This window comes from Arabidopsis lyrata (genome assembly GCF_000004255.2).
Source record: "Arabidopsis lyrata subsp. lyrata unplaced genomic scaffold ARALYscaffold_5, whole genome shotgun sequence".
Taxonomy (NCBI): domain Eukaryota; kingdom Viridiplantae; phylum Streptophyta; class Magnoliopsida; order Brassicales; family Brassicaceae; genus Arabidopsis; species Arabidopsis lyrata.
This window is the reverse complement of record NW_003302551.1, coordinates 13,255,163-13,279,780: the sequence shown is the minus strand read 5'-3', so window position 1 is coordinate 13,279,780 and position 24,618 is coordinate 13,255,163. Positions and strand designations below refer to the sequence as shown.

At 40.1% G+C, this 24,618-nt stretch overlaps 2 protein-coding genes and 2 long non-coding RNA genes across 4 annotated transcripts; 3 read left to right on the top strand and 1 right to left on the bottom strand.

Annotated features, from left to right (window-relative positions):
* Nucleotides 1–84: 84 nt before the first annotated feature.
* Nucleotides 85–1,536, bottom strand: LOC9313635 (endochitinase At2g43590). Its single transcript, XM_021026673.1, has 2 exons — nucleotides 953–1,536; nucleotides 85–654 (listed from the first exon to the last, which is right to left on the bottom strand). Exons 1-2 carry the CDS (start codon nucleotides 1,293–1,295, stop codon nucleotides 290–292), a joined length of 708 nt encoding a protein of 235 aa, XP_020882332.1. The 5' UTR covers nucleotides 1,296–1,536; the 3' UTR covers nucleotides 85–289.
* A 5,585-nt stretch (nucleotides 1,537–7,121) lies between these two features.
* On the top strand, nucleotides 7,122–7,607 carry LOC110228119. The gene is made up of 2 exons (XR_002331733.1): nucleotides 7,122–7,265; nucleotides 7,370–7,607. It is a non-coding gene; the product is annotated as an uncharacterized LOC110228119 (long non-coding RNA).
* A 1,826-nt stretch (nucleotides 7,608–9,433) lies between these two features.
* Nucleotides 9,434–9,820, top strand: LOC110228009. The gene is made up of 2 exons (XR_002331608.1): nucleotides 9,434–9,516; nucleotides 9,623–9,820. It is a non-coding gene; the product is annotated as an uncharacterized LOC110228009 (long non-coding RNA).
* A 304-nt stretch (nucleotides 9,821–10,124) lies between these two features.
* Nucleotides 10,125–12,078, top strand: LOC9311913 (pentatricopeptide repeat-containing protein At3g47530). The gene has a single exon (XM_021026944.1). It carries the CDS (start codon nucleotides 10,264–10,266, stop codon nucleotides 12,031–12,033), a length of 1,770 nt encoding a protein of 589 aa, XP_020882603.1. The 5' UTR covers nucleotides 10,125–10,263; the 3' UTR covers nucleotides 12,034–12,078.
* Nucleotides 12,079–24,618: the final 12,540 nt, after the last annotated feature.

Genomic DNA, 24,618 nt, shown 5'->3' with positions numbered 1-24,618 from the left:
GTTTAAATAGACAAACAAGAAGAAGCAAAACCAAAGAGTGGAAACGTAGCTCCTACAAACATAGATGGTTACTAGCTAGACATAAGTAAGACCAATTCTCCTCTTATTAACAAATTGATACAATAACAGTTACAAAACGTTAATCCATGTACTTGCGATTTGAATCTTTGTCCGGTTTGATTTCTGCCGGACATACGTATGAAATTTAACTTTATTTTATATCTAACTTCTTATTCCGCATTATCACGTGACACGTCACGTGTATGCGAGTTTGCATTTGAAGAAATTTTTAGCAACTAAGGTTAGGACCAGGATCCACACCAAGTTGTCTACAATAGTCTCTATAGTACCCAATCCTTGCGTTGACAGCACCTGAATTCCCACCGTTACATTCCATCCCATTGATGGCTCTTATTGTGGCTCCAAATCCTTGGTTCAGTACCGGCCTTACACTATTAATCCAAAACGACAAACCCTTCGTGAAAGCTACAGTTGGGTTGCTACCCACAAGCTCAGGCTGGCTTAGAAGGTCGAGACCGAGGCTCTGACCACGACCGGAGTGACCTTTTCTCGGCGATGGACATGGTTTTTGCTCTACGTTCTCGTCGCACCTGCCACGTGACTTTTTCTTTGTTTCTTCTATGTAGCAGAAGTCTATACGACATAGAGATCACATGAAAGAAAAGAAAAAAGTGATTTTTAATCAGCTCAATTAATTGAGATCAAGACATATGTTTAGTTTTTAGAGGTTTAATCTTAACGTGCAGTAATAATATTATAATCACCATTGCTTAATCTGAAATAATGAAACATCTCAACCCTTAGGTTAGTTTAGAATGATTTACTCATTTATTTGGAGTTACTAAAAGTAACTAAATCGGAGTAGATGTACAAACAAAAATATTAAAAAAATTATAAAATATATTAGAAACGTAAAGAAAAAAAATCTTACGGCCGGTCTCGTGAGTGACATGAGCAAACATGGTAGCAATTTCACGTCTAGTAACGGAACTAGCAAAGTTGGGAAAACTATTAGCAGCGTCAATGAAAGAGTCGCGGGTGTATAATCTTTTTCTCGTGCAGCCATTACCGGCTTGGTTGATAATGTTGTTAAAGAAACCTTGTGTCACAATGCTACTGACTGATCCACCAGAGCTAGTGGTTCCAACACCTATACAAGGACCTAAGAGGCAAAGGAAAATGACTGAGACAATTTTTGTGAAAGCCATGTTTTGTTGTTTGTGGGTGAAAAAGAAGAGGCTGTGTGTTATACTTATACAAATAGGCATAGGCATAGGCAAGGTTGTTGGGTAGTTTGGTCATTTGCTTTTTTGGGTATCGATCGATAGGTGGAAGTAAATAAATGTTTTTCTTTATAATATACTTATTTATGGACTTTGGTATTTTGGTCGTTGGAATCACGTGGTATTTTCAGTGGCTATCTAAAGAGGACTTAGGTTTTAGTGAGTGCCTTCGGTGGCGATCCGGTGAAGATGAAACTCAGGCATGGGCAGCTTCTCTTTCTTCATTACGAAGAAAGAGTAGTGGAGGTGGTTGTTACGTCGCATCTTATTATTTTATTTTGTGTCGTTTAGCGTTTTATTGAAAGGTAAAATTCCCCCAATGTGAGTTATTCAAGGAGAATTTATTATTTATAATAGAATATCATTTGTGGTTTACAAAAAAAAAAAAAAAAAAAAAAGATAGAATATCATTTGTAGGATGTTTCGTAAGCTCTTTCACCAAACTTTTGAGTTAAGTTTTTTGCTTTCTATATGATAAAGTGGTATTACTCTTTAATAATGATACCAAAAAGAAAAAGTTTTAGTTGATAAAAGTTTAGTTGTCCAGTTTGTAACCTTTTAGTTCTATCTATTGAGAAATTTACTTGATGGCAAAGAAAAAAGTGTATTGAAAATCACTTTGCAGCCGCCGTTCACTGTTTTCTTTTGTTTTTTTGTTTTTTTTTTAATACCAGAAGGTTTTGGACCAAAGTCCGCCGCTTACTGTTACTATGCTACATTGTTTTATTTAACTTTTGTTCAGAGAAAATTATGTCTTTTTAATAAGAATTTATAGTAAATCCAAAACAGATATTTTTAAATATTTTCGAAATGATACTAAAAATAAGATAAAGATAATATTTTTATTTTCCAGAGAAAAGTTATTTTTTACGTCAATTGTTTTAAAAATACATGCCTGTTTCGTTGGATGTCCTGTTTCGATTCCATATACATATTTGGAGTTCAAATTAAAAGAAAAGAGGCATGTCACACGAAACCACATATTCATAAAAGGCAAAGCCCTCATGGAGCTAGCCAAGCAAATCTGATATCCACTATGATTGGGAAACAACCACAATCAATCTGAACAAAACACATAATATACCAAAATTATGATACATTTTTAAAACCGAACCGACAAAAAATTTAATTACCAATAATCTATTTTAGTTTAGACAGTGTTAGTCAGACGTATATTGTTTTAGTCAGAGAAAAAAAAAAGAAAAAAAAAATAATTATACTAACTAAAACAATACTATATATATAGCGATGACGCGAAGATGGTTAAACAATATGAAGTTGTTCAGAACTAGGAAGCACGGAATCTTCGTCGGAGGTCCGCTTCCCGCTTCGGAATCTTAGTCGGAATCGGAAGCTCTTGGAAGCTTTCGGAATCTCGCTTCCATCGCGTTTCCAAAAATTCCACTTTGGAAGCTCGTTGGAAGCTTACGATTCCGGTTTGGAAGCTTGCGCTTCCATTTTATAAATTCAATTTTACAAATAAAACATGAAATTATTATTTTTAATCAAACAAACTCAAACTAAAAATTTTGCATACTAATCTTTGTATTTTATTTTTAACAAAATCATGTTTAGAAAATAGCAATGACATGAATCTAATATGTGAGAGATATTATAAATGATTAATTAATTTAGATTAATTTCGAGAGACTTGAGTTTGATAATATTTTTACCTATAATATACATAATTTGAAACGATTTTGTTTGATGTTATTTAAAAAAAGAATGAATATAGTGTTATAATTTTTTTCTTGAATTATTTGATTTTGTTTGTTGTAAAAATTGGTTTAATTTTTAAATTTAGTTTTTAAAATTTATTTATTAGATTTATGGGGTTAATATAACTTGTAATATGATATAATGTTTAATATTTAGTTATATATATATACATATATATATATTCTTTATATATACTATACGCTTCCATCGCGTACCGCTTCCGTAAAATTTTCTAAAAAATCGCTTCAGCGCTTCTAAACGATTCCGTTTCCGCGTACCCGCTCCCGTTTCCATGCAACATAGGTTCAGAATCTATGTACGTTCTGTTTGTGGCACACAAACTCAAAACAACATCGTTTGAGTTTAGGGAAAAAAAAACAAAGGTTATATAATAGTATAAAAAGTAGAAACCAATCACTTCCGATCCAAAATAGCAAGCCAAGTTATGAAAGATCATTGGGTAATTAAAGCCGGCGGCTGGAAATTTCGGTGCGTGGACCAAAAGAAAATGTTCTCATGGTTGACTTAAAAAATCAACGACAGAAGCTTACAAAATTAGTGTAGACCTTTTTAGTCCAGTTTCAGCTCACCAACTAGGCAACTACGACTACCTCATTGTTCAAGATAAAACTCATAAAAGTAAAATGCAGTACCCTACATTATTAAATTCCTTGGTACTATGAGATAGCAAAAGAAAGTATTTCAAACAATCAAAGTTCAAGGATGCATATAATCTTACAAAGGTTTGAAAATTATTTACCAAAAAATTAAAAAGTCTCATGATGGTAAAAGGTTGGTAATTTTATACATATGATTCTAAATTATGTTAGTTTACAAAGTGCCATATAATATACGCATGAGTTTTTATAAATTCATTTATAGAAATGTAAATCATTCCATTTTTCCTCTATAATAATAATACATATGTGAAGATAGATATTTACACAGGCAAAACGATTTAACATTAGATGTGAAAACTTTGTTCTCTCTTCTTATGCAAAAATAACAATATTTACATAACTTATAACGACTGTAAAATTTAAAAGCTAGCAATGGCTACAAATCTCTAATATTCAATTACTGACTTAAACATCAATAATTTCTTATGCAAAAAGAACAATATTTACATAACTTATAACGACTGTAAAATTTAAAAGCTAGCAATGGCTACAAATCTCTAATATTCAATTACTGACTTAAACATCAATAAATTCAAAAATAGAAAGGAGATAAAAGTAGCCAAACAAATTTAAAGACAGTTTTTTTGGGATCACCCTACAAAAATTTGTACTAATAGAGTTCTATATATGTTAATGTGTAAGCTTCTATACCATCAAATAACAAAAAGGTTACTTTGGAAAGAAAAAGCACAATGCCGTCATCCAAACTTGTTATCTTTTGTATCATCCTCGTTTCACTCGCTAGTCTTCATGATTGTATGTCATATATAGTTTAGGTTTTGTTTATAATTACGATTATAATCATAATCATTTCTTCCATATATAGTCTTTTTAAATATTTTATTGTTTATTTTTTTTTTCAGGTTTTCTAGATAAAGTTTTTAAAGATGACAAGCCATTAACAAATCCCGTTACAGGACAGAGGACAGGGAAACCACCATGCAAACCAATGTCAGATTATTTCGTATGCACAAATAATCCGAACAGGATAGCAAAAACCGGCCCCGATTGTTGGAGGGACTGTATCGCACCCTAATTAACCCAGCACCTCCTTTAAAGATTGAAGAAATTTGAAGAGCATATATATACCACAAATTTGAATATTCATGTGACTTCACTAACCTCAATTACGTTTACATTAGTTTTTTTAGTAACTTTGAAAGTTTGTGTGAACAATACTACAAATTTTCTTCTCGTTTTCTCTTTTGTTTATTTGCTATTCATGTTATTTTTGTCAACATTATTCGTTTTTAATAATCATATATTATTAATGAGAAGTCTTCTTTAAAATTCTTTTGTTCATAATCAATTTTGTTATGGCTTGTGTCAAAAAAAAAAAAACCTTAAGATAGAGTGTGTTTCGCTTCTTATTGCTTTTTGAGATATCGTGGGAATGGACCATTGATTTGCTACTCTTAGGAATTGTGTTACGCTCTTCACGGATGATATTTTTTTTGTTATGGTTAGACTATTCAAGTCGGCTCAAGCAGTTAAAACATTCTTATTGTATGCTAATGTATTTGATTGTTTGGTGCAAAATTGTTATTATAAGTTTTATGAAAAGAATTCTTTATTCTTGCATTTGTCTTTTTTGAGATGAACCTTCTGTTTTGATATTCTAATAAATCAGTAAATGATCTAATTTACATATCCATAACTTTAGATGAGCAAGACACACCTTTAAAATGATTCTTACTTAACCAGATGTTAAATTTTGTGAGTTAATTATTGATGAAATCAAAACTTCAAGGTTTAATACTTAATCAAATAAAACCAGTAAAACTTTTAAAACTTTATTTTATCAACGCTTAGTGCTTTCTTCACCAAAGACTATGTTGAAGTCCATAAGCAGCAGCGACAAGTTAGTTTTCATTGGATCGACCCTAAAATCTAAGCTAACAAAATTAAATTTGACACTTGCTGAATATTAATGTTTCACATAACTTGATCAGAATACTTACTCCGGATTGAACACCCATAGTTTACACTGTTTGAAAGTTCTTATCTCAGTAAATATTAGTAAGTTAATAAACAAGGTAAGAACTTAGAAAACTGTTATCTTAGATTTATGCTTCTGGGTAAGGCTTACGGCTTGAGATGGATCGATGGGACAATGATGGAGATGGAATGGTGATTTGTCGTTGAATCACACAATAACACACAAACCAGTATGTTTGAGTCTCACAAACACACTAGAACGTAATCAACCAAGGCTAAGGAGTCACACCAATAAACTTGTATTGATAAGAACACACAAAAGATTACACACTTTTGAAGGAAAACATTTAGTTTATTAATAACCTCAACAGTGCGAATGCAATTGAGTGCCTCTCAAATTCCGCCAGCCCCGTGATCGAGATCAACAACAATGAAGTCGTAGCTTTACTTGTATTCCGCTTAATAAGAAAAAGCGGAATACAAGTAAAGCTAATATTAGCATAAATATATGTAGCCATAGCATTGAGGTTTTTCACCAATTCCTTCATGTTCTTAATCAGCATAAACTGGTCGAAAAGAGTAGTAGACATCATTTAATACTTTATCTAGGTCTAGTAAGATATAACTATCAATGTTATATCTCTTAGATGTTATGGACATAGACACAATGTTCTTCACCTTCTTTTGAATCCCTGACATCCATGCATGATTGGATAAAGTAAACGGTCGGTTCGGGTCAGGCTGGGTTCAAACGAATAAAGTAAGACATTTGGGTTCCACAGATTGCACATTTGCTTGTACTCCAAAGTTTGCATTTTTTTCTTACACCCAATTGTCTAGAACAAGGATCTGGAACTTGGAGTTCTAAAGATGACAATAGTAAAACTCATAATCAGCTTACGTAGCTTAGTACTATAATGTTTTGTGGATAATTGATGAAACTCCCATAATTATATTGATTGTAAGATTTGGTTACAAGAAGAATTACAATTAGGTGTATGATTCTAATAATGATTCTGGTACTCTTAAAACCTGTAATACGTTCTTCAAGGATGATATGTTTCGTTATGGTTAGACTATTTCTAATCGACTTAAGCATTTAAAACACTCTCATGCTATGCTAATGTATTTGCTTGTTTGTGTAAAGTTCTTGTTATTAGTTTTAGGTTATGTGAGCGCAATCTTGCTTATTGCATCTGTCTTTTTTTTTTCTGGAATGAAGTTTGGATTTTGAACATGTACCTCTTCTTATAACAAAATGATACTAATATTTACATAACCAATTATAACGACCGTAAATCTAAACCAATGGCTAAAAATCTCTAACTCTTATAAGTCTTCAAATATTGATTATTTGGAGATCCTCGAAAACGAGTAATTAACTCTTAAACATCAATTTCCTTGAATATAAAGGAAATCAAAATAGCCAACGAATTTAAAAACAGCTTTTTTAGGAACACCCTACAAAAATAGTTGGAGACATATATATATTTGATTACTTTACATGTAAGGTTTTCTACCATAAAACAATAAAACGATTCTTTAAAGAAAAAAATTACGATGTCGCCATCAAAAATTGCGGTAGTTTGTATCATCCTCATTTCACTCGCTAATCTTCATGAATGTATGTCATATACAGCAGTTTCCGTTTTGCCCATTATTAAACATCATTAGTTACCAATATTATATGTAGTATATTGAGATCTTTTATCTCTTTTTAATAAATAGGCAATTTTTCCAAAGATGACAAGCCATTGACAAATCATAGCACAAGAAGAAAGGTATAACCACCATGCAAACCACGAGGAGATCATTTCGTCTGCACAAACATTCAAGACCTGATAGTATATACCATCGAAGGATGCTGGAATTAGTACTGTCAAACAAACTAATTAACTAATAAATTTGAAGAGAATTTATATACCAATTTTTTCCTTATAATAAAAAATAGTAAATTTTCATGTGACTTCACTACAAATAATTGTGCCTACCTTAATTCTGCTTAGTAACTTTAAATGTCTATGCAATACACAACACTAAATATTTTTTTTTCTCTCTTTATTATTTTATATTTTATTTGTATTATGTACGTTAACTTTATTCATTTTTTCAAGTTGTCATATATAATAAATTAGAGATGATTTTTTGAAATTTTTTGCTCATAACTAACTTTTTTTTTAATTGAATGTAAAAGTTATTCAAAACCCCAAAAAAGTGGTTTTTACATCTATTTTTATTTTTTGAAAAGGATTAGAGGAAAATAATGTTCTTGATGCAAACCATACTTAAAGTGATCCATCATACTTTTTTTTTTTTTGGTAAAAAGATCCATCATACTTGCGTCCATGAAGGTCACTGATGGAGGAGATACTGTTGCCAACTTGTTTGTCGAGAAGTTTGATTAGTCTAGGTGCCGATGTGGTAGTGTCTCCATGGGAACGAGCATTCCGCTCTCTCTATATGCAGTGGATTGAAGCTTGGAAACGTACCGGAGCTAGAACAAATATGTTCTTCCAAAGGTGGTGTCGGAGAGTAGTGGGAGAAGATTGTTCCAACTAGTGGTGAAACGATTCTTGAGTAATTGTTGTGCTATATTTCCCCATACCTCAGTTGTATATATATGCAAGATAAGTAAATGTATGTCTTGCCGTGTTAGCCCCAACATTCTAGCTCGACATACGATCTCCCGTTGTTTGACAGTTGTGAATCGCTATGACTTTTGTCAAAAAACCTTAAGAGTTAAAATAATTATTTACAAACAATGATACTAACAACTGTACATTCGTTTTGAAAATTTAAATTTGCATAGATAATAATGGTGATATTCTGTATTATTTATTGTACAACAAGAAATGTCTGGCTAATGCAAGAAAGACAAAAAAAAAAAAAAAAAAACATTGAAACGACTAACATTAGAAGAAAATTGTTATTAGCTTGTCTGAAGATCACAACGACCTTTCATGTTGTCATCATTTTAAAGGTGTGTCTTGCTCATGTAATGATTTTTGGTGATGATTTATAAATTCTGCTTCAATGCCATGTTCCAAATTCTTCAAAATGAAGCTAATACATTTTTTATTCTACAACACGAAAATGTCTCGCCGATATAAAAAAACTCGAAAAATCTGAAGAAATCTGTTACTCCCTCTGTCCCAATATATAAGATGTTTTAGACCGTTTCATTTGTTTCATTATATACGATTTTCTCTACTTTTAATGCATGATTTATATTAGTTTAATAGTTTTTAATTATTTTAATTATGCAGTATCTTTTTCTATTGGTTGAATTTTCATAAATGAGAAAACATTTATTGTTTCTTAATCTCCGTGCTTTTAGTCCAAACATTTAATAAAATGGAACAGAGGAAGTATTATTTTCTGCGAAAAAAGTTTTTAAATTTAAGTGAAATCACGATCTAGTTAGCAGCATGTCTGTTTGCAAATGAATATATTTATTGCTTATTGAATTTGTCTTTTCTTGAATGAAGCTTGGATTTTGAACATCCTCTTCTTATAACAAAATGATAATATTTATATAACCAATTATAACGACCGTAAATCTAAACCAATGGCTAAAAATTTCTAATTCTTAGAAATTCTCAAATATACTATTTGGAGATCTTCGAAAACGAGTAATTAACTCTTAAACATCAATTTCTAGAATTTAAAGGAAATAAAACTAGCCAAACGAATTAAAGTACATCTTTTTTAGGAACACCTTACAAAAATAGTTGGAGACATATATATATGATTACATGTAAGGTTTTCTACCATAAAACAATAAAACGTTTCTTTAAAGAAAAAAATTACGATGCCGTCATCGAAAATTGCCGTAGTTTGTATCATCCTCATTTCACTGGCTAATCTTTATGAATGTATGTCATAAACAGTATTTTACGTTTTGCCCATTATTAAACATCATTAGTTACCAATATTATATGTAGTATATTTTAAAATCTTTGATGTCTTTTTAATAAATAGGTAATTTTTTCAAAGATGACAAGCCATTGACAAATCCTATCACAGGAAGAAAGGTAGGACAACCACCATGCAAACCACAAGGAGATCATTTCGTCTGCACAAACTCTCAAGACCTGATAATGTATACCATCGAAGGATGTTGGAAGAACTGTCGAACAAAATATTAACTAATAAATTTGAAGAGAATTTATATATCAATTTTTTTCTTATAATATACAATAGTAAATTTTTATGTGACTTCACAAAATAATAATTTTGCCTACCTTAATTCTGCTTAGTAACTTTAGCTAAATATTTTTTATCACTTTATTATTTTATATTTTATTTGTATTACGTACTTTTTTTAAGTTGTCATATATAATAAATTAGAGATGATTTTTTGAAATGCTCATAACTAATTTTTTTTTTTATTGAATGTAAAAGTTAGTTATGTGCATTTAAAAAAAAATAAGTAAAACTTTTTAAAGGAAACTTTATTTTTTATTTTTTATTTTTGTTTAAATGTGAAATTCATTTATAATGTGAGGATTTATACAAGACGTGTTACAGTGGAGTATAATTAAAACAGAGTTCAAATATTAAAACAGAGTAAATGAAAACAGAGTAAACTCAAAGCTTAGTGCTTTCTTCACCAAAAGACTATGTTGAAGTCCATAAGCAGCAGCGACGATCACCTTCTTTCTCTGATCGTATCTTCCACCGGAAAACTCCATCTCCGGCAGATTCACGCCGTCTTACTCCGCACTTCCTTAATCAGAAACTCTGACGTTTTCCACCATTTCTTCTCTCGTCTCGCTCTCTCTCTCATTCCTCGAGACATCAATTACTCATGCCGAGTTTTCTCCCAGAGATTGAACCCAACTCTCTCTCACTGCAACACCATGATCAGAGCTTTCTCTCTCAGCCAAACTCCATGCGAAGGGTTTCGCTTGTTTCGTGCTCTTAGACGAAACATCTCTTTTCCTGCTAATCCACTCTCGTCTTCTTTTGCTCTCAAGTGTTGTATCAAATCAGGTGACTTACTCGGTGGTTTGCAAATTCACGGTAAGATTTTCAGTGATGGGTTTCTCTCGGATAGTCTTCTTATGACGACTCTGATGGATCTTTACTCAACTTGTGAAAACAGTACTGATGCATGTAAAGTGTTCGACGAAATTCCCCAAAGAGATACTGTTTCTTGGAACGTGTTGATTTCGTGTTATCTCCGGAACAAACGTACGAGAGATGTTTTGGTTTTGTTTGATAAGATGAAGAACGATGTCGATAGGTGTGTAAAACCAGACAATGTAACATGCTTGTTAGCTTTACAAGCTTGCGCTAACTTGGGGGCGTTGGATTTTGGTAAACAAGTTCATGACTTTATCGATGAAAACGGACTCAGTGGTGCTTTGAATTTGAGTAACACTTTGGTTTCAATGTACTCACGTTGCGGGTCTATGGATAAAGCTTACGAAGTTTTTAATCGAATGCGTGAAAGAAACGTAGTCTCATGGACGGCTATGATCTCGGGTTTAGCCATGAATGGGTTTGGAAAAGAAGCCATTGAAGCTTTCAACGAAATGTTGAAGTTTGGAATCTCTCCAGAGGAACAGACACTCACGGGTTTATTGTCTGCCTGTAGCCATTCCGGGCTGGTCGATGAAGGAATGATGTTTTTCGATAGAATGAGGAGCGGTGAATTCAAGATAAAGCCAAATTTACATCACTATGGCTGCATCGTTGACCTCTTGGGACGTGCTCGTCTACTTGATAAAGCTTACAGTCTCATTAAGTCAATGGAGATGAAACCGGACTCTACTATTTGGCGTACGCTGCTCGGGGCTTGTAGAGTCCATGGAAATGTGGAACTTGGGGAACGTGTGATCGCTCATCTTATCGAATTCAAAGCCGAAGAAGCTGGAGATTACGTTCTGTTACTCAACACATACTCATCGGTTGGGAAATGGGAGAAAGTTACTGAATTGCGTTCTTTAATGAAGAAGAAAAGAATCCAGACCAATCCCGGATGCAGCGCAATCGAGCTACAAGGAACCGTTCATGAGTTTATAGTAGACGATGTTTCGCATCCGCGGAAGGAAGAAATCTACAAAATGCTGGCGGAAATCAATCAGCAGCTGAAGATTGCGGGTTATGTGGCGGAAATCACATCGGAACTGCACAATCTTGATTCAGAAGAAGAAAAGGGATATGCGTTGAGATACCATAGCGAGAAGCTAGCTATAGCCTTTGGGATTCTGGTGACTCCACCAGAAACAACCATTAGAGTGACCAAGAATCTCAGAACTTGTGTTGATTGTCATAATTTTGCAAAGTTTGTATCTGATGTTTATGATCGTGTCGTGATTGTTAGAGACCGTTCCCGATTTCATCATTTTAAAGGCGGCTCTTGCTCTTGTAATGACTTTTGGTGATAATTCAAAAGGTTTGCTTCATACAAGCTGATAACATTTTTCTTCTAATCATTTCGAGTTTGAAAAAGCTCATATTTATGTTGATTGCAATAATATCACAAATTTTGTAATCATTTTAAAGGTAGGTCTTGCTCCGGTTATGACTTTTGATGATGATTTAATCTGCTTCAATGTTGATGGTAGGTTTTGGGCTCAAGCCCAAAACCCTTTGACGGGCTCACAATTCTCAGAAGCCCAAGGAAGGCCCAGCAAAATCCCTCCACCAACTAAAGGGTAAAAAAGACATTTCGCACACATAGGGTACCCTACTCCCTGTACCCTATAAATAGAAAAAAGAAAATGATTGGAAGGGATTCCGAAATAACCGCTTTCACAGAGAATTTCGTACAACCGTCAGAGCACTTTGCGGCTCGGCTCGTATACTCAGTTTTTAGCTCGTCTATTTTTGTAACCGTCGGCTCGTCATTAAATAAGAGATTCTTCTTTCACCCTTAAGACTCCGAATACGTACTTGTGTGATTTTGAGGATCAACAGTTGGCACGCCAGGTAGGGGAGAAGCTCGAAGATTTCTCTCATAACTACGAACCGACGAAACAGCAAAGATGACAGACGCATTCCACAACGCACTCGGCACAAGTGCCTCCAGCTCGGGAGGAGAAGCATGCACGCCCGCAGCCGCACCGCCTTCGCTACCCCCGACGCCGGAAGGACCAACCGCGGCAGCTACAAGACCGCACCCAGCTCCACTTCCTGACGAACGGACGTAACGCGGCGAACCTGCAGGTCAGCGCCAGAGCCGGGGTAAACCAAAGGATTCAGGACCGCAGCGAACCAGACGACCTGCTCCAAAACATTCTCACACATCTGAGCCAGCAAGAGGCAAGAACGAACGTGCGACTCGAGTCTTTGGCAGCAGCCCAGGCGTGCGCTCAGGACGAAATCAACCGCCTAAACGCAAGTCAGGCACAGGTTGTCCGACCCGCGCAAAGAAACCAAGGACCGGCTCGGAAAATTCAACATGTTGCTTCGTCAAGCGAAAGTGCCCAGGGCCAAGAGCTCGCCGAACTACGACGCATTGTTCAAGACCTGAACGCAAAGGTTCACAAGGCCACAAGCGCCGCACCAGAACTTGACCGCGTCCTGGAAGAAACGCAGCAAACTCCTTTCACTCGGAGGATAACCAGTGTCTCACTTCGAGGGCGCCAGAAGATTAAGCTCGAGCCCTACAGTGGGAAGGGTGATCCAAAAGAATTCCTGACGTCGTTTAGCATCGCAATCAACCGCACCGAACTAACCAATGAAAATTTCGAAGCAGGACAATGCCAGATTTTCACCGAACATCTAACCGGCGCCGCCCTCAAATGGTTTTCAAAACTTAAGCCGAACTCGATCAGCAGCTATCGTGAACTGTCCGTAACGTTCCTCAAGCATTACTCGCCGCTCACACAGAACCAGACGTCCAATGCCGACCTCTGGTCCCTCTCGCAAGGACCCACGGAGTCCCTCCGACTATTTATCGATCGCTTTAAAGACGTCATCACCCGAATCGTCATTCCAGACGAAGCCGCGATCGTAGCCCTGCGCAACTCGGTGTGGTATGATTCAAGATTTAGGAACGATATCATGCTGCACGTACCAAACACGCTCGAAGATGCGCTCCATAGAGCGACGAGGTACATCGAGTTAGAGGAAGAGCGGCTCATCCTCTCACGAAAGTACGGTGTAACCAAGGCTTCGGCACCAAAAGAAGCTCCTGTGGTAAAACCAGCAGAGCCAAGACAACATCTAGACCGCAACGTTAGCCAAAGTAGAAAGCCGGCCACGTTCGCCATAAATGGTGAAGGGTCGGCGCCCAAACCTTGGAATAAATGGGCGAGAGACACCGACGACGTTGTAACAGGGACAGTATATTGCGAGTATCATAAAAGCAAGGCCCACGCGACGGAGGATTGCCGCTACCTGCAAGGGCTCCTCATGGCTAAGTACAAGAGCGGGGGAATCGCAATCGAATGTGACCGAGCCCAAGGGGGTAATAAAAACCAAAAACGGAACAAGGCCACTGCTCGGCAATTTCTCCAGGATCGAGCCGACGGAGCAGCTGGAGGCGACGATCAAGCAAACGATTCGGCCAAAAGACAGCGCCAAGGCAAAGCTGTCGCCGACGCTCCCATCGTCGTCCGACAAATCCATATGATCATGGGCGGCCTTCAAAATTGCAACGATTCGGTCCGTTCAATCAAGCAGTACCGAAAGAAAGCCGAAATGATGGAGACGTGGCCAGTAACGCCGAGCCAACCTTCCGAGAAAATCGAACCCATTTCTTTCACAAAAGAAGACCTCGTCGGAATCGACCTAACTCACAACGACCCCCTGGTCGTCGAGCTAATCGTCAGCGATAGCCGAATCACGCGCGTTATGATCGATACGGGCAGCTCAGTCGACCTAATTTTTAAAGATACTCTCACCGCGATGAATGTAGCCGACCGACGTATAAAGCCGCGCTCCCGACCTTTAGCCGGATTCGACGGTGACTTCATCATGTCCTTAGGCACCATCAAACTTCCCACATTCGTTGGTGGTACGATCGCCTGGGTGAAATTCATTGTTATCGATAAACCGGCGATATACAACGTAATCTTGGGGACGCCGTGGCTTCATCAAATGCAGGCCGTCGCATCCACTTATCACCAGTGCGTCAAGTTTCCCACTCAAAAAGGAATTTTCACTCTCAAAGGAAATCAGCAAGTAGCGCGAACGTGTTTCCTGATCGAACACAAGAACCGCGCCGAAAAGAAATTATAGCAACCAAAGAAAGAGGAGCCCGCGCCCATCTCAAAAACAGTAAAAGCACCGGGCAAATCCTATGAGGAATCAGAGCTAAGCCGAACAAAACTCGTGAATATTGACGCGTCAGATCCACTACGATGTGTTAGTATCAGACTCTAGATCAGTCCAGAAATCAAAACGCCCCTTGTAGCCCTCCTCAAGGGGAATTCGTCGACCTTCGCTTGGAGCGTTGAAGATATGACAGGCATCGATCCCTCGATAACGTCTCACGAGCTAGGCGTGGATCCAACGTTCAAGTCTGTCAAGCAGAAAAGAAACTGCGTCCGGAACGAGCCAAAGCAGTAAATGACGAGGTCGAAAAGCTGCTAGGCGCCGGCTCCATCATCGAAGTCTGGTATCCAGAATGGTTGGCGAATCCCATCGTAGTAAAAAAGAAGAACGGCAAATGGCGGGTGTGCGTCGACTTCACCGATCTAAACAAAGCATGTCCAAAGGATAGCTACCCTTTGCCACACATCGACCGACTAGTTGAAGCCACCGCAGGGAATGAGCTCTTATCGTTCATGGACGCTTTCTCTGGATATAACCAAATTCTCATGCACAAAGACGATCAGGAAAAGACGTCCTTCATCACTGATCGCGGGACGTATTGCTATAAGGTGATGCCTTTTGGTCTGAAAAATGCCGGAGCGACGTACCAACGCCTCGTCAACAAAATGTTCGCCGAATAGCTCGGTCGAACTGTCAAAGTCTACATCGACGATATGCTCGTAAAGTCTCTAAAAGCAGATGACCACGTTCAGAACCTCCGACAATGCTTCGATGTGACAAACAAATACCAAATGAAGTTGAACCCCGGCCAAATGTACGTTTGTGGTAACTTCCGGTGAGTTCTTGGGTTACGTCGTCACCAAGAGAGGGATAGAAGCCAACCCAAAGCAAATTCGCGCTATACTAGAGTTACCCTCTCCCAGAAACGCCAAGGAAGTACAACGGCTGACCGGCAGGATCGCGGCCCTCAACCGATTCATCTCAAGGTCGACGGACAAATGTCTGCCGTTCTACAACCTCCTAAAGCGTAGAGACAAGTTTACCTGGGACGACGTAAGCGAGAAAGCATTCACCGAGCTTAAGACGTATCTGACGACGCCACCGGTACTCGCAAAACCTGAGAACGGCGAAACTTTATTCTTATACATAGCTGTGTCCAGTTGGGCCGTCAGCGGGGTACTAGTACGAGACGACCGCGGCGAACAGAGGCCAATCTTCTACGTAAGTATATCGCTAATCGAGGCCGAGGTCCGCTATCCTACAATGGAAAAAGCCGCGCTAGCAGTCGTTACGTCGGCAAGGAAGCTGCATCCCTATTTCCAGTCCCATACCGTAGCAGTTCTCACGAACCAGCCCATCAAAGCCGCATTGCACAGTCCCAGCCTATCGGGAAGAATGACCAAGTGGGCCGTCGAACTCAGCGAATACGTCATCGACTTCCGGGCTCGGCCAGCCATGAAATCTCAAGTTCTTGCCGACTTCATCGTCGAACTACCGTCACTAACAGCGGATTTGAATGACACCTCGCCAAACACCGATCAGACGAATGGAACTTGGACCCTCTATTCCGACGGATCGTCCTCTTCACATGGGTCAGGTGTCGGCATCAGGCTCGTTTCTCCAACCGGGGAAATGTTAGAACAATCCTTCAGATTATGTTTCACGGCAACAAACAATGTCGCCGAGTACGAGGCACTCATTGCTGGACTCCGACTCGCGATTGGAATGAACATCCGACGACTTCGAGCCATGATCGATTCACAGCTCGTAGCAAGCCAGTATAGCGGTGACTATAAAGCCAGAAACGATAGAATAGACGCTTACCTCAAGGTCGTCCAACGCCTGGCTAAACAATTCACGGAGTTTGAGTTAACCAAGATACCGCGAGGAGATAACGCTCCCGCAGATGCGCTAGCACCGCTAGCCTCTACGTCTGACCCAGACCTTCGCCGTGTAATACCACTCGAAAGCATCGACTGCCCCAGCATCGAGGGAATCGAGTCCGTCAATTTCGTGTGCAGCCGTGCAGCGCCAGATCAGACAAGCGACCCCGACGATTGGCGCCGCGAAATACGCGACTTCCTGTCAGATGGTACAATTCCGGTGGATAAATGGGAAGCACGGCGGTTACGCGCCAAAGCGTCAAGATATACGCTGTACCGCAAACACTTACTTCGGTACAACGCCTCCGGGGCAATACTCAGCTGCCTCCATAAGGCGGACGCGGCAGAAGTCATGAAAGAGACACACGAGGGAGCAGGTGGAAACCATTCAGGAGGACGATCTATCGCACTCAAAATCAGAATGCTCGGCTACTACTGGCCGACGATGATCTCGGATTGTAAAAACTACGTGCTCAAGTGCGAGCAATGCCAACGGCACGCCCCCGTCATTCATCAGCCGACCAAACTAATGAAAGCTGGTGCCGCGCCATATCCTTTCATGCGGTGGGCCATGGACATCGTCGGTCCACTTCCAGCTTCGCGGCAAAAACGCTTCATCCTCGTCATGACTGACTACTTCACCAAGTGGGTCGAAGCCGAATCCTATGCAACGATCAAAGCCAAAGACGTACAAAACTTCGTTTGGAAATACATCATCTGTCGGCACGGCCTACCGTACGAAATAATCACAGACAACGGCTCGCAGTTTATTTCGCTACAGTTCAAAGATTTCAGCGCTAGCTGGAAAATTCGTCTGAACAAGTCAACGCCGGGCTACCCCCAAGGCAACGGTCAGGCTGAAGCAACAAACAAGACAATACTAGCCAGACTCAAGAAACGGCTCGAAGCCCAGAAAGGAGTCTGGGCAGACGAGCTCGACAGCGTCCTATGGTCTTATCGAACGACCCCGCGTAGCGCTACCAAATATACGCCTTTCTCCTTGGCTTATGGAGTGGAAGCAATGGCCCCAGCCGAGGTAGGATGTGCGAGCCTCCGTCGCTCCATGATGGTACAGGATAACAACCTCAACGACGAGATGATGAGACACAGCCTCGACGATCTAGAAGAAAACCGCAACGTCGCACTGTGCCGAATCCAGAATTATCAGCTTGCCGCTGCGAAATACTACAACAAGAAAGTCCATAATCGACATTTTGTCGAAGGCGACCTTGTCCTCAGAAAAGTGTTCGAAAACACGGTCGAACTCAACACCGGGAAGCTCGGCGCGAATTGGGAAGGTCCCTATCAGATATCGAAGATCGTCCAACCCGGAGACTACGAGATCCTCACAATGTCCGGCGTCGAAGTCCCCCGCACATGGAATTCGATGCATCTGAAGCGATACTATTTTAAAAAAAAAAAAAAAAAGAGCTCGGCCTTACCGATGCCTTACTATGTAATGTGAACTACGAGCGGCTTGATCCCTCCGATCAGAGGATACGTAGGCAGCCTCGTTTACGAGGCACAACTGCAAATATTAATAAAATCTATCTTTCTAAAGACAGAAACGAAACGAAATACGTTAGCACCCTGGCCCGGTGTCTAATCGAACGAAAGCCGAGTTCCGTACTCGCACGATTAAAACGACCAATCACGTAAGCCGAGGCCGAACTCGCAATCAGGCTCGTTTTAATCATTCGAACAGGATAAGCCGACCTCGGAGGTCGCACCTAAAAATGTTCTGGGCCCGACCCAAACACGATTATCAACCAAGTTATTGAGGTCGTCCTCAATAAACTTGCGCGGAACGACCTCGAAGGTCGTACCACCGAGTGTCTTGGGCCCGACCCAAACACGATTATCGACCAAGTTATTGAGGTCGTCCTCAATAAACTTGCGCGGAACGACCTCGAAGGTCGTACCACCGAGTGTCTTGGACCCGACCCAAACACGATTATCGACCAAGTTATTAAGGTCGTCCTCAATAACTTGTGCGGTACGTCCTCGAAGGTCGTATCACCGAGTGTCTTGGGCCCGACCCAAAGGTACGAAGCACATAAAGACCGACCTCGACAGTATACGCACAAGAATAAAGCGTTAAAATATTCGATAAAAAGCCAACAGAAGTGGCGAAGAGTCTTACAAAAAACCGACTACGCGGCAGATAACTTAAAAAAAAAAACAACATAAATCTCAAGACGCTGCCTCATCTTGAGGAGGATCTTCGACCTGGACACTTCTGTCGCCAGTAACCGGATCCGCAACGACTTGATCCACGGCGTCCGCATCAACAGCAATCCCTTCATCAGCATCAGCAACGGAGGGAGCAAATTCTTCGATGGCAAGAGGACCCTTGAAGAAAGTCCGAACATCAGCCCAACCTTCTTCAAGGTCGGCAATTTCGAACGCGTTCACCTCGTTCTTAAGATCCTCCACATCGGCCTCGAGTCTCTCGATTACGTCCTTGGAGTTTAGGACGATCTCCCCAGACTCGGCCAGCGTCTTCAGCAGATTCACGCTCCCGATAGCCTGATTGTAATCAAGAAATTTGGGATGCGCCGCGTCCCTGGTAGTGAAGTGCATCTGGATCCCGTCAAGACGTGGCCAGCAGCTTCCTTGAGAGCCTTGGTTACGTGGATGCGAGCATATTCGGCACGCCGCTCCCGAAGCCTTGCCTCCTCGGCCTGCGACCACTCAGCATAATGCTTGAAGTCGACTCGGGACTTTGACAACTCTTCGAGACAGCGCTCCCGTTCTAAGAGAGTGTTATCTCGCTCTTCCTTCAATTTGGCAACCTCCTCGCGAAGAAGCTGCACCTCGGAGTTAGCAGTCTCCAGGCCCTTCGATGCCTGGTCGGCCCTTTTCGTCTCGGCCGCCAAAGCTCTCTGGTGCTCCTTCAAAGCTGTGTTCTGTTCAGCAACAACGCGGAGGCGACGCTCGTACATGTACGCCATCCGGTTAATCGCGGTAATGGCCTACAAAAGTAAGGGCTCGGTCAGGATGCGAAATACTTAATAACAGAGTATTGCGAAAAATTCTTAAAGCATTACCGCAACGGTCTTCTTCGCAGCGTCAGTGAACGCCGTTCTCTCCCACATATCTTGGAGCTCGAAGAAAGGAGATGGACCGACGTGAATCTTGCGGAATAGCTCCGCACAGGATGTGGAATCAGTCGAGATATGAACGTCGCGCCCGTTGTAATCATATCGCCACCTATAATCCGGGGCCCAGGCCGTCCTTTGTTTCTTGGTCGGGTCCGAACTCACCGTCTTGGACTCATCCGCAGCCCGCTTTCTGGTCGGCTCGACCTGAGAGTTGTCATACAGAACGACCTCCCTGCCACTTAAGGGCACATCATGAGAAGTCTCGGCAACAGGTAGTTTAGCCGACCGCGCCTCAGCCACCTCCTTATCCCTTCTCTCCCTCTCTACGTCGGATCTTACGTCCGAACGATCGACACCACCAACATCATGACCGCGTCGATCACGACGGTCACCTTCTTCTCTCCTATCCTGACGACCTGAAGATCATCGTTCCCTCTCCTTAGCCTCGTATTACGCTAAAGAGAGACGCTTCCCCAAGGCCATAGCCTCCTCCTCTTCTCGGGACGTCTTCGCTGGCGTCGTAGCAGACCTCTTCTTGTATCTTGAAGAGTAGTCACCCACCGCGTCAACATTCAGCTTCCCCATAATCGTTAAAGAAGCTGATATATAAAAAGAAGCGAAGAATATAAATAAATATACGCGCTCGTCGAAAAAGTGGAATAAAGGGAGGGATCGAAGCCAACCTGGATTCTTGTTAGTTTTTCTTGTTTTCGAAGAACCTCCTTTGCGGCTCTTTCCTTTTGGTTTCGAAGAAGGGCGACGAACAGGATCTTCTTCGCCGGGCCAAGTATACGGGCACAAAGCTAGAATTTTCTGAACGTCGTCGCGAAGCTTCTCGGGGTACGGGTCGAAGATCTTGGGACAACGAACTGCAAAAAGAAAGAAACAAGAGAAACAAGTCAGATAAAATTATCAGATAAAGAGGGATCGACCTCGGAGATATAAGCAAACTACCGGGTGAAACAGTCCACCCATGGTAGTTCGTGACCACTACGTCCCCGGCGGACTCATTGTTAACTTTAACAAAGAAGTACCAACGAAGCCAATCGTTGGTCTTGCTCTTCGCACCGACGACCAACTTTGGGGTCAACGAAGACTGGGTATACACCAGGCCTAGCTTAGATTTCCCAAAGTTCTTCTTCGTCGTCAACTCCTCGTACAGAGAACAACGAGGCTCGACGCCGCACCTCTCCGCTAGACGGATCAGACTGTAGGCGTTTCGAATTGCAGCAGGGGATAGTTGCGCAAAAGCCATCTGTCGCCGCAAAGCGTACTGCAAGAGGAAGGCGGGAATCGGGAAGGTCAGCCCACAATCGGTGATATGCTTCTCATAAACGCAGAGTTAACCTGGCGGAGCCGTCCAAGGTCGATCCGAAGCACTTGGAACCAGTGTGACGAGATTAGCCGGGGCGTCAGAGAAGTGCAGTGAGAGCTCGATCGATTCATCCGTCGAAGACGACGGGCGAAGATAATCTGCGACACCAGGAGCCGGACCCCTTGGTTGAGCAGGAACGTCATCCAGGCGACCTGGAATCAAAGACGCCGCACCGCGAGACGGGCCCGTTCTGGCCAAAGCAGTTTTTCGTCTAATTAATGGGATATCATCCTCGTCCGAAAACGCCGCGTTGCTATCCTCATCACGAAGATACATTGTCGTAGCAGGTTTGGTAGCGGCGCTCGGCCCGGCAGCTCCTGTTAGGCATAAGAGCTCGCGACGTTGCAACTCCGTGGCATCTGCCGAACTCCTCACAACCGACGACGCCGACACACTGGAAGACCTAGATCTACGACCCCGACGACTATCAGGCGACTCGTTCAGAAAGCGGTCGATGGATTGGACAGCGGAGTCCTCGGTAGTACGAGACTGACGGTGATCGGAGAAGGAATCTCGGGAACCGGAGTTGGAAGACATTATCGGAAAAAGAAAGCGACGAACAGAAGAAGAGAAGAGAGAGAACGGAGAAAAATACCTTCTGCTGGTGCGGAGGAAGAATAAGAGAAATGAGGAAGGGGCAGAGTATTTATAGAGGGAGTCGGTCGAAGAAAAACCGCGTCATCATTGCCTCGAAGAACGATGTAATCATCACGTCTTCACCGCCCGTTACACGCAAACGATCCGGTTCCCGATTCCTCGAAAAAAGCAGCGGACGAACCAGAAGGCGCGTCCTCAACACGTGCCTCGGTAACACGCGAAGGGAGTTGAAGCGAGAACGGCGAAATGATTGCAACCCTAGCCGCGTCATCATTACGCACTAGGGTTGGGGGGCTACTGTTGATGGTAGGTTTTGGGCTCAAGCCCAAAACCCCTTGACGGGCTCACAATTCTCAGAAGCCCAAGGAAGGCCCAGCAAAATCCCTCCACCAACCAAAGGGTAAAAAAGACATTTCGCACACATAGGGTACCTACTCCCTGTACCCTATAAATAGAAAAAAGAGAATGATAGGAAGGGATCCCGAAATAACCGCTTTCACAGAGAATTTCGTAAAACCGTCAGAGCACTTTGCGGCTCGGCTCGTATACTCAGTTTTTAGCTCGTCTTTTTTTGTAATCGTCGGCTCGTCATTAAATAAGAGATTCTTCTTTCACCCTTAAGACTCCGAATACGTACTTGTGTGATTTTGAGGATCAACATTCAATGCCATGTTTCAAACTTCTAAAAACTAATGAAATATCAGTTTATATATGTAATAAACTAGTAATTAGAAGATAAATTTATGTAGTAATTAATAAACTAGTGTAAAAAAAAAGAGAAAAAGAAAACCGAATCAGTGGAAAATTGAAAAACAGAGAGAAAGATGGAAAAACTCAGAGAGAAGAAGAACGGAGAAACAGAGGCGCTCTGCGTTAAACAGTGAGGAGGAGGAAGAAGAAGAAGGAAGGCGGTTTACTAATCGAGTTGGTTTCTGGGTAAATCCGGTTTACTTTCGATGTTAAGCGGTTAATTTGGTTTTCGGCACAGTAAACCGAAGATAAACCACGAAATTTGAATTTATGGAGACTGAAGTCTCAAACTTTCAATTTAGGGGGAAACTGAAGTTTAACTTTCGTTTTGTGTGGACTGGAGACGAGACCCGAAATCTGTGTTATTATGGTACTATATGAAACTTCATGGGGGGACACATGTCGTTCAAACATTAATACTTCTACACCAGGTATGGGATTCGATTTCCAGATAACGCAGTTTTTTGCAGATTAATGGTGCAAAGCTTATCTGAGATTCAGAGTGCCGCATACTGAGCCGTTCGTAGTGGTCTCGAGTATTGCGGGGAGAGCATGTCAATCGTAGGAATGTCGTACATGCAGAACCATCCGTTGAAGATCCAAGTGTTCCGGAAAAGCTGCGTCGTGGAATCGTTGTTCGTGGGAGTTGTTCATCATATTCGTATATGCTGCATATAGTTAAATATTATCATGATAGAATTAGATTAAATATCTCTTATGATATAATAAGACGACAAAAAGAAAAAATCTTTTAAAATTAATCTTTAATAGTTGTTTATTATTAAAGAAAAAACTTATGGAAAGTATCGCAAACCATAATTTATATGAATCATCCTAAATTATTTGTAATTAATCGAAATACCCCAAACACAAATCTGATTCTTGCTCTTTTTGGTGGTAATTTTATATATTTGACTTATATATACTTTGCCCTATATCATATGACCCATTTTTGAAAAATCCAACTAAAATTAAAAAGAAAGTACATTAAAAAAACTTAAGATTAACTTTATTGAATACTACGTCATATGACGAACAAACAACAAAAATTTATTAATGATAAAAATGTCTAAATAATAATAGTTACATAACTTATAACGACCATAAGTCTAAACCAATGGCTAAAAATGCCAAATAGTTATAAGTTTTCAAATATTGATCATTTGAAGATCCTCGAAATGAGTAACTAACTCTCTCTCTTTTGTGTGCAAACGAGTAATTAACTCTTAAACATCAATTTTCTGGAATATAAAGAAATAAAGCTAGCCAAACGAATTTAAAAAGAGTTTTTTTGGGATCACCGTAGAAAAATAGTTGGAGACTTATATATATAATTACTTTACATGTAAGGTTTTCTACCATAACACAACAAAACATTTCTTTAAAGAGATAAATAATATTGTCGTCATCCAAAATTGCGGTATTTTGTATCATCCTCGTTTCACTCGCTAATCTTCATGAATGTATGTCATATAGTTTACATTTTGCTTATCACTAATCATTATTAGTTACCAATATTCTCCGTTATATTTTGAAATTCATTATTGCTCTTTTTATAAATAGGTCTTTTCAAAGATGACAAACCATTGACAAATCCTAGAACAGGAGAAAAGACAGGACAACCACCATGCAAACCAGAAAAAAATTATTTTGTCTGCTCATACCATGACATGAAAGTATATAGTATCGAAGATTGTTGGCGCATCTGCTAATAAATCTGAACAACCTAATTAAAACAATGAAATTGCATTTATATACCAATTTTTTTTCCTTATAATATAAATACTAAATATTCATGTGACTTCACTAAACAAAATAACGCCTACCTTAGTTTTGCTTAATAGCTTTAAAAGTCTCTATTTATTTACTTTATTTTCTGTTTTGTATTATTTATGCTCACCTTATTTCATTTTGTAAATTTTCATATATTATAAATGATAAATAAAATGATAAATAAAGTTTTGAATTTCTTTTGCTCATAATTACTTTCGCTATGACTTTTGTCAAAAAAAAAAAACTTTATTGTTTAAGTAATTA